General features: G+C 44.4%; 1 protein-coding gene across 1 annotated transcript; it reads right to left on the bottom strand.

The window, feature by feature from the left end:
- Nucleotides 1-876: 876 nt before the first annotated feature.
- Nucleotides 877-8,617, bottom strand: LOC127054278 (golgin subfamily A member 6-like protein 4). Its single transcript, XM_050960359.1, has 2 exons — nucleotides 8,561-8,617; nucleotides 877-1,495 (listed from the first exon to the last, which is right to left on the bottom strand). The coding sequence occupies exons 1-2, from the start codon at nucleotides 8,589-8,591 to the stop codon at nucleotides 981-983; spliced, it is 546 nt and encodes a 181-aa protein (XP_050816316.1). The 5' UTR covers nucleotides 8,592-8,617; the 3' UTR covers nucleotides 877-980.
- Nucleotides 8,618-10,737: the final 2,120 nt, after the last annotated feature.

Below are 10,737 nucleotides of genomic sequence, written 5' to 3'. Positions count from 1 at the left end.
GCGATAGATGGAACCAATATCCCTACCTTGGCACCAAAGCACCAGGGCACACAGTACATAAACCGCAAGGGGTACTTTTCAATGGTGCTGCAAGCACTGGTGGATCACAAGGGATGTTTCACCAACATCCACGTGGGATGGCCAGGAAGGGTTCATGACGCTCGCGTCTTCAGAAGCACTGTTCTGTTTAAACGGCTGCAGCAAGGGACTTACTTCCCGGACCAGAAAATAACAGTTGGGGATGTTGAAATGCCTGTCGTTATCCGGGGTGTCCCAGCCTACCCCTTGATGCCATGGCTCTTGAATCCATACACAGGCAGCCTGGACAGTGGTCAGGAGCTGTTCAGCTACAGGCTGAGCAAGTGCAGGATGGTGATAGAATGTGCATTTGGCCGTTTAAAGGCGTGCTGGCGCACATTACTCACTCTCTCAGACCTCAGCCAAACCAATGTCCCCTTTGTTATTGCTGCTTGCTGTGTGCTCTACAGTCTCTGTGAAAGTAAGGGGGAGACCTTTATGGCGGGGTGGGAGGCTGAGGCAAATCACCTGGCCGCTGATTACGCGCAGCCAGACACCAGGGCGATTAGAAGAGCTCACCAGGAAGCGGTGCGCATCAGAGAAGCCTTGAAAACGAGTTTCATCAGGGGCCAGGGTATGGTGTGACTGCTGTGTTTGTTTCCCCTTCATGAACCTCCCCCCCTTTATTGACTCCTTGCCTGTAAGCAACCCACCCTCCTCCTTCGATTACAGCTTGCTTAAGGAAATAAAGTCACTATCGTTTAAAAAGCATGTATTCTTTATTAAAAGTCATTCTCTGTAAGCAGCGCACCCTCCCCCTTCGATTACAGCTTGCTTAAGGAAATAAAGTCACTGTCATTTAAAAAGCATGTAATTATAAAAAGAGGAAGAGAATTAACAAGGTATCCCGGGTGTGGTTTCGGAGGAGGATAGGAGGGAAGGAAAAGGCCATTAAGCACATTTCAATGTAATGACAGCCTTTTGGTTGGACTGTCCATGGGGGTGGAGTGGGTGGGTGCACAAAGCCTTCCCCCACGCGTTCTTACACGTCTGGGTGAGGAAGATATGGAACATGGTGAGTACTGAGGGTGGTTAAACATGGGCTGCAGCGGCACTCTGTGACCCCGCTGCTCTTCCTGAAGATCCACCAGACGTCGGAGGATATCAGTTTGATCACGCAGCAGCTCCAGCGTTGCATCTCGCCACCGCTGATCTTCCTGCCTACACCTCTGATCTTCCTGCCGCCACCTCTCATCTTGAGCATCTCTCCTGTCCTCATGTTCGTCCCTCCTATCCTCATGTTCACTGGCATCTTTCCTGTACTTTGCTACCACGTCCTTCCACTCCTTCAGATGAGCTCTTTCATTGCGGGTTACTTCCATGATTTCAGAGAACATTTCATCTCGCGTCCTGTTCTTCCTCCGCCTTATCTGAGCTAGCCTTCGGGATGGAGTAGGGAGGCTTGAAAAATGTGCAGCTGCATGAGGGAGGGAAAATAGGGAGAGAAGGATTTAAAAAGATACATTTTACAGAACAATGGTTATACTCTTTCACAGTGAACAACACTATTCACCTTATATAGCACATGTGATTTCACTACAAGGTCGCATTTGGAAACTTTTAATATTGAGTGCCTGCGGCTCTGGTGTTACAGATCTCAGAGACGCAGGTCCGGGCATCACAATTCAGCTTGCATGCGGTCATAGTAAGCCACAGCTTCTCCAGCCTTCATATACACAGTGCCCTCTGATGCTTCTTTCCTGTTAACAAGCAGCAGCAGATGCCAACCCCTTCCCTCCCAATCCAATTCTCTAGGATTGCTTTACCCCTCTCCCCACCACATGGCTGGTATCATGGAAGATCACTGCTAATCCCTCCGCTTTCTCCCGCCCGCCCCACCGCGTGGCTGGTAGCTGGGAAGATTCCTGCTGGCCAAATGCTAAAAAGCTCAGTGCCATTACCCCACCCCTTCCCCCCACTTTGCTACGTGCAAGGAGGGCTTTCTTTTAAGCAACAGCCCAGTAGGAAAATGGCCATCTCTGTCCCCTTAATTAAATTCCTTAATTTCAACCAGGTTACCATGAACGATATCACTCTGCTGAGGATAACAGAGCGAGATAAAGAACGGATGTTTCTTGAATGCCAGCAATCACCGGGACCATACGCAGCTATGCTTTGTCATGCAGTGATACCTGATTACTTGCTACATGCGTGGCGTGGTAAAGTGTCCTACTATGGTGGACGGAACAAGGCTGCCTTGCCCAGAAACCTTCTGCAAAGGCTTTTGGAGTACCTCCCGGAGCGCTTCATGGAGATGTCCCTGGAGGATTTCCGCTCCATCCCCAGACATGTTAACAAACTTTTCCAGTAACTTTACTGGCTGTGAATGCATCCCAAGCCCTCATGGCAAATCAATCATTAAAAAACGCATGCTTTTAAACCATGTTTTATATTTACAAAGGTACGCTCACCAGAGTTCGCTTCCATGGCTTCACTGTCTGGGCTAGTGGCTTCGGAGGGCTGGGAGGGTAATTCCGTCTGGGTCACAAAAAGCTCCTGGCTGTTGGGGCTAAAGGAGTGCTGTGTGCTCACTGCAAGGTCGTCCTCCTCTTCCTCATCCTCCTCCTCATCTTCCCCCGCCGCTGAATCCTCAGCCATGGTTGAGATTATAACCCCCACCTCGGAATCCACGGACAAGGTGGGGGTAGTGGTGGCACAGCCTCCTAAAATTGCATGCAGCTCAGCGTGGAAGCGGCATGTTTTTGGCCCTGACCCGGATCTTCCGTTTGCTGCTTTGGTTTTCTGGTATGCTTGTCTGAGCTCCTTAACTTTCACTCTGCACTGCACTGAGTCCCTGGTGTGGCCTTTTCCCATCATAGCCTTGGAAATTTTTTCAAATATTTTTTCATTTCGTCTTTTGGAACGGAGTTCTGTTAGCACTGAATCCTCTCCCCATATAGCGATAAGATCCAGTACCTCTCGTGTGGTCCATGCTGGTGCTCTTTTTCTGTTCTCAGGAGACTGCATTGTTACCTGTGCTGATGAGCTCTGCATGGTCACCTGTGCTGATGAGAGCTCCACGCTGGCCAAACAGGAAATGCAATTCAAAAGTTTGCGGGGCTTTTTCTGTATACCTGGCCAGTGCATCAGAGTTCAGATACCTGTCCAGAGCGGTCACTGGTGCACTGTGGGATACCGCCCGGAGGCCAATAACTTCGATTTGCAACCACATTAACCCTAAACCGATATGTTAATATCGATTTTAGTGTTACTCCTCTCGTTGGGGAGCAGTACAGAAATCGATTTAAAGAGCCCTTTAAATTGATATAAAGTGCATTGTAGTGTGGACGGGTACAGAGTTAAATCGATTTAACGCTGTTAAAATCAGTTTAACTGCGTAGTGTGGACCAGGCCTTGCAGACAGGCAGGAAGGCTCCATACACTGAGGGTATGTCTCCACTGCAATAAAAGACCTGTGGCATGGTCGCAGCTGGCCCGAGTCAGCTGACTAGGGCCATGTCTACACTTACAAGCTCACAGCAGCATAGCTGTAAGCTCTCATGTAGCCGCATTACGCTGAAGGGAGAGAGCTCTCCTGTCAACATCATAAAACCAGCTCAATAAATGGCAGTAGCTATGTCGGCGGGAGAGCGTCTTTATACCAGCAAAACTTACATCGCTCAGTGTGGTGGTTTTTTCATGCTCCTGAGTGACAAAAGTTTTGCCAACATAAATGCTAGCGTAGACATGGTTTTTGGCTCAAAGGGCTGAGGCTGCAGGGCTATTAAATTGCAATGTAAACGTTCAGGCTTGGGCTGGAGAGGGAAGGGTCTCAGAGCCTGGGCTGCAGCCTAAGCCTGAATGTCTACGCTGCAGTTTTATAGCCGCAGAACCTGAGACCTGCGAGTCTGAGTCTGCTAAACAGAGCTCTGAGACTCAGTGCCGTGGGGTTTTTATTGCAGTGTAGACGTACCCATAGACATACACCGAAAACATTAACTCTTTTACATGGACATAAGCTACATACCTCTTTCATATCTCCTCTCTAAACTAGACAGGCTGTCTCTTCAGCCTCGCTTCATGTAGAAGTCTGAAATCCTGTCCCCAGCGAAATAAATATCAAAACTCTCACTGGGGCCATGATTTTACACTGAGTGATCAGAGCCAAACACAGCATTCCTATTGAGGCTGTCCATTGGTTTTCAGTATTCATTTCCACCCTGGGCCTTATCCATACTAGCATTTTGTTTGCTTTATTGACTGCCATTCCTTTTTGAGCAGAGGATTTCACTGAAACACCTGATCACTTTTAATTAAAGGCTATTGCCATACAGAGACAAAACTCCAAAATGGCACTCCTGAGGCTGATGGGCCCGTGTTTTACTTACTGTGCCTTACTGGAAGTATTCTGCTTTGCTCTATATTACTATACTTTTTGAGAATTTATTGATCTTGGTATCATGTCTGCAATGTCGTTTAAATTAAAACGGCTTTCCTGGGAAACAACACTACAAAAACAAAGCTGGTGTCCTAGAAGCGGGGTAGTGCAGAGGTTGTATGGATGTATATTCACATAGCATTTGCCTTCACTGTGATGCCTGTCTGCTTCTTTCATGGGAATAGGAAACATCAAAATTTACGCCAATCCCATCTCCTGAGGGCTTACCCTGGCAAGAGCCTTGTAAATGCCACTATAGCATCTCCCCACCAGGAAAGATAAGATACAGTGGGGAAAGTGGGAACATGATGTACATTCATGCTAGTGACAAACTTCAGTTAGCAGGGACCCTTTTTATTGCACAGGATGTTACTAACTAAATCAAAGCTGGATGCTGAGTTTCTACCCTAGTGCTGACGCAGCTCCCACTGAAGTCAGTGGGAATCTTTTGGTTTACTTCATTGGAAGCTGAATCTGGCTATTAGTGAGCAATATTCAAGAGGTACAAAATGGAAGATTTCTAGAACTCTGGTTTTGTCATTCCCCTTGACAACTGCAGTATAAATAACACACAAAAAGCCAGGCAGTGGATATATTTATCATCACTGTTTCAACCAAAGAGTTAGGAGCCTCGTAACTCATCACAATTTCACCTCACATGAGTAATAGGCTCCAAACATCTCTCCTGAGTGAGCAGCAATGCCGTGTCTCTGCTCTCCATTGTACAATGTAACACTTCTCAGCCAGTCTTTCATACAAACTGTATCCTAAAACTCCTTGCAGAATAAATGGGGTAAAATTCAAAGGCATGATCCTGAGGGTGTTCAGCACTAGCAGTTCCTGTGGGAGATCTCAGTAATTACAGGTTCTCTGTCCTGTCCAAGGATCGACCGGAAGTGTGGGTATAAAAGCCCATACCTAAATCTTTGTACACTGGGAGAGGGGGAGGACGCTTTTGAGCACATGTTGAATCCTAGTGGTAATATGGACTTTTGTCATTTTACACCATATCAGATGATCAAATTAATAAATATATTTGTATCAGTGGGAAGTGATGCATGAGGAATCACTGTTTTACACACAGAACAATCAGTGGATGGAACTAACTGTCCATCAGGCTGATTTGTTAAAGCAGGAGCAGCGATGGGGTTTGAGAATGAGGCCCCAGGGACCTAGGGAAAGAAAATCACATTTAAGAGGAATAACTCTAATGGCCAGAACTGACTATTATGATGATCTAGCCCAACCTCCTGCATAACACAAGTCACTTGCTCCCAGCAGCCCACATTCTAATAGACCATGCCATAACACTGGCTGCAATAGTTCTACTTTTTGCCCAACCACAGAGGAACCTGACACCCTGTGTGCATAGTGCTGCATTTCCTGCTAGTTTAGTGCTGTTGTTCAAGATACTTTATCAGCTGGCAGGACAATCAGCACTGTACAACTACCAGGGCAGTTCCTTTCATTTATTTCTCTTTTTGAAACACCTTTAAATTGCAGGGCTTCCTGTGTTTTTTAGAAAGTTAATTTGTTTGGGGAAATATTCGTTTGACACTTGAATTTCCTGTATAATTAATTAGCCTGGAATTCAGAGTGATTCTGTTAAGATTCCTTATTTCACTGCTCATGTTTTCTTGCTATTAACAATTTTATTTCTCAGTAGGTTCTTGTTACAATTTAATTACATTACCCTTTAAAACAGAGAATTTACATTTTCTCTTAAATTAGTTTAGTTTCCCTTCCCCCAAGAACAGTGTTTTACTGGGTTTGGTTTATTTTTTTAAAATTTAATGTGGGTCTTTTGATATTTTTAAACATTAGTCCCCTTTGTTAACTCACTGATTTTTTTCAAACTGTTGAGCTAGAAACGTGTTAAACGTGTGCTTAAAAACACTTCTGAATATTACAAGCCAGATTTTCACAGAGGCCTCAATCCAGCCTTTCTCTGTGTGCAAGCCCAGTTTATCCTGGCCTACACATTGTATAGTAATTGACACCACCAGTACAAAGTGGGTGTAGAATGCTGCCAGATCAGAATAGGAGCCCATTGCACATATTTTGTCCTGTTGTAGTTCATTGTTGACCTGCAGAATGACTGTCTCCATAATATGTAGAGCAGATGTTCCCAAACTGTGGTCCATGGATCATTGGCGGTCTACTGAGTGCTTGCTGGTGGTCTTTGTCGAACTGGCTGGTCACATAGTGCTGACCCTTCCTTCTTTCCATTTGCTTTATCATACTTTTAGTGGTGTTTGATGTCTTAAATATTTCCCAATGTCAGTTGTGCATGTATATAGCTGCATTGGGGATGTTGTGAGCACATGGGCCAGATGTGATCACAAATGGGAGAGAAAGTAGTCTATTAGACGCTGTCTATTAAGATGTGAAAAAGCATGAAATTCCTTGATCTATGATAGAAAAGATCTGTTACAGCATACAGTCCATCCCACTGCCAAGCATTGTTCTCTGTTATTTTTCTTGTAGTTTGCCCAGTCTGTTTTAAAATATTCCAACCAAATGGGCTTCTACTGCTTCTCTTGTGAGGTTATTCCACAACTTAGCAGTTTAATAGTAAATTGGTGGTCTGTATGCACATATCCCACTCACATTTAGCTTATACATCAATTGTGTCCACATGTTCCATCCTTTACAGAGACAGGTGGTAGCATGCAAAATAGTCTACCCGCCAGAGACTGCATGTGCAACATTAGGCACATGCACGGAGAGGCCATGTTTTGAAAAGTTTGGCCTGGCTACAAACTATGTACATCTGCTGGCAGATTGAGGAATTTTAAATTGCTGGTTTCCTAGAGGGTTTTTAAAACTGTGGAAGTTTAAAATAGTTGATTGCATCGCCTAGTGGCTTGCTTTGGCATGTTGACATGTGTAGTGTACCATGAGAATTACAATGGTTACATTAAATGTAATTACTTTCCAAAAGGTAGAATATGTCAGTCCTTTCAATCTTATATAATTACTGACTTCTTCTGCACTGTCTCTCTCTTGCCTGTGTTAAATACATGAAGTTATGAGTGGCAGTGCTGTACCAAACACCCAGGTAAGCTTAACACATATTGATTCTGTTGTAATAAAGGAGTATATTTTTTGTCATCTCCTTTGTAGTTCATACTTTTTGTTCCCCGAGGGGAGGATTCATTTTCTGTGTGGCATCATAAAGAAGTGCTCCCAGTTGAGGCAGGCTCTCTGGCAGAAGAGAGATAAGAAGAGTATCTATAGAACTTATTGCACATGCCAAGTCTTTGCAATTTAGTTCCTTTTTATAAACTAGCCACATACATGTGCCCACATTAAAATTTAAAATGAATGTAGTGATGGTGAAAAGTAACAGACTGACAATCATTGAAACTGAAGTGCAGCGTGCAGGAAGTTTATGCCTAGTTCTGAGCTGAACAGTCAGGAAAGGGGGCAAAGATCAGAGGCTCACTGTTTCTCAAAGGGATCTGGGTCATGCAAGTTACACAGCTTCACCTGAAATTCCTGCGCACTATCTGGCAGTAAAGTAGAGCAGCACAAACTAAAGGGAAACTATAGTTTTGGGAAGGTGAGGGGGATGCAGATCAAAGCTGTGGTGAATAGAGGCCTATTGTAGTCAGCATTGGCACAGCTTGGCCCAATTCCCCTTTGGTCTGACACCAGTTGTTTGTGAGTAAACCCAGTTGGGTCCGGAGAGAGCTAGGTCACTTTTCCTAACTCTATCTGACCCCATGCAAGGCACTAAATTTAGCCATATGGAGTGGAAATCCATGTTCCTAACTCTGGGTCTCTAAGGCACACACAGGTACCAGCCTTCTTTGGGATGTGGGGCTCTGCAGCCTGGCCACCTGACACCCCAAAACCAGTGCCTCTGCCCTCACGAGCACCAGTGGTTTATGTGTGTTCCCTTAGATTCCCACTTCATCGTGGGTGCTTTGAGCATCTTGCTTAACCCCAGCATGGATGCCATGGCAGGCAAGCAAGGAACCCAGGATTAGTAAAGGGATTTCTTACCTACAGACACTGTTACTCTCAAGAAAGCACTAGATGGTTACAGTTTTCTGTAAAATAACAGTCCTGAGATTCCCCTCCACCATCTGATCTCACCTGTTCTGTGAGTCCAAGAGCTGATCAGCATTTTAGGCTAGGTAGAGTCCATCATGCCTTGTCTCCCTCCAGCCCCATCATCTGGTATGTGACAGTGGAGACGCTGTCTCCTTAAATCCATTTTATGACTCTGTGTGCCTTGTACCTCAGCTGGAAAATTCCAAACCCCTCAATGCAAGTCACACATGGAAAAAAGAGTAGTGCCCCTGAGGAGGGTCAGTGCTTGAGAGTCATTCAAAGATCCTTGATAGCTCTCTTCTTGATGGTCTTCTCTGAGGTGTCCCACACCCCTCCCTGGCAGGGCAGTATCTGGAATTGACTGACCTTGTCCAGGTTAAGTTGGCTTTTCAACACTAAACACAAAATGGAAGACAGGGTCCAAAAATGAGGTCACAAAACAAAATGGAGTTCACAGTTTGATACAGACATATCCCACTCTGTCAGAAACATAGCACCCCCAGCTAGCAATTTAAGGCAGAAGAAGACAGCCCCCTCTCAGTAATCTCTGCAGGGGGTGAGGAGTTTAGGCCTACAACCATTCCTGTATGCTATTCCTGGTCTCTCCCCCTGCTGGAATGATTGGAGGTTATTACAGTCTGAAGTCTGTGATGTCACAATCATCAAGGCAACTTAAAAAAAAGGGGGGGGGGAGGTACAAAGTAGGCCATCCTCTGGTATAGCAGCTCTTGGTAATAATATATTAGCCAGCTTGGTTTGTGACCCAGCTACTATGCTCTTTAGTCCCATTAGAGCTTTCTGATGCTGCTGTGACTGGAAAAGCAATACTATACCCAATAGACATGATGCAAAGTGCTATTTTCTGCTGAAGTAATAAAATGTTGAATTCTATCAAGTCACAAGATCCTAGTTCAGGCAATGCTGGGAAACCTTTCTCTTAATTGGAGAATTCATTGGCTTTGACAAAAATAATGAAAATAATGCACACATCTCTTTTCCCCCAACACCAGTTAAATCAGATAATTAGATGCATGTGCATGTATTGTCTTGTTTTCTGCTTTTCAGCTATAAGATTGTAATGTGAGATTTAAATAATTGCCGGGAAATACTTGATATGAAACATAATCACAGTTGCAAAATTTGTAACAACAGGGGGTTTTTTGTAAGTAAGGTGCATTTCTGGGATAGTTGTGATGTAATGGATTGATCACAGGACTTTGTATGAGGAGAACTGAGTTCTGCTCCTGACTCGTACAAACTGCCTGACCTTGAGTGGTCACTTAACTACCCAGTGCCTTGGTTTCTTCATTTACAAAATGGGGTTGATGTTACTAGGGTAACCTACTTCGTAAAAAAACACTGAGATCTAAGGATGAAAACTGCTGCACAAATGGGATATATTATTTATTTGGATGCTTTTGGAAAATCTTTTTTTTTAGAAAGAAAATGTTTAGGTAGAGGACTTTCTCCAGACACTGTCTGTGCAGATTACTGCTGAGACTGTAGCAGTCAGATGAAATGTCAATGCTTAAGATGACATTATAAAAAGAAACCTAAATACACATAACTGTATTAACATGACATTATGATTTCAGATGTAAAACCCCAGTTAGGCCTTTCTGTATCAAGGCTGTTCCAGAACTAGTTATCTCAGCCCTTTTGGGTCTAGGCGTTAGTAAGGCAATATATGGAAGTGATTACTTTTAACAAATAATTGCCTTGTGGGAATCTTTTAAAGTGTAACTTTGACACTGGGGCACAGCTGTAAAAAGAACATTGAAATGAAGCAGTTGTTTTTTAGTATAATCTTGAGTTATTCCCCAGCTCTGTTACTAATTAATTATTATTCAGACCATTTCTTCCATGCAGGCCCTGTTTTCGTCTGGTTGGTCCTGCATTGAGGAGCCTACTCCATTTTCATCCCAATCATGTGATGGAAGGAACTGTGATGCCATAAGTTCAGGAGTATGGTACGAACAGTCTACATACACCTCTACCGCAATATAACACTGTCCTCGGAAGCCAAAAAACCTTACCGCGTTATAGGTGAAACCGCGTTATCTCAAACTTGATTTGATCCGCTGGAGCGCGCAGCCCTACCCCCCTGGAGCGCTGCTTTACCGCATTATATCCGAATTCGTGCTATATTGGGTCGCGCTATATCGGGGTAGAGGTGTATTATTGTTAGTTGTCTATTGAGATCTGACAGTGTTCTCACA

This window comes from Gopherus flavomarginatus, chromosome 6 (assembly GCF_025201925.1).
Source record: "Gopherus flavomarginatus isolate rGopFla2 chromosome 6, rGopFla2.mat.asm, whole genome shotgun sequence".
In the NCBI taxonomy this organism is placed as follows: Eukaryota; Metazoa; Chordata; order Testudines; family Testudinidae; genus Gopherus; species Gopherus flavomarginatus.
Note: the sequence above shows the minus strand (reverse complement) of the source record. Positions and strands in the feature narration are given on the sequence as shown.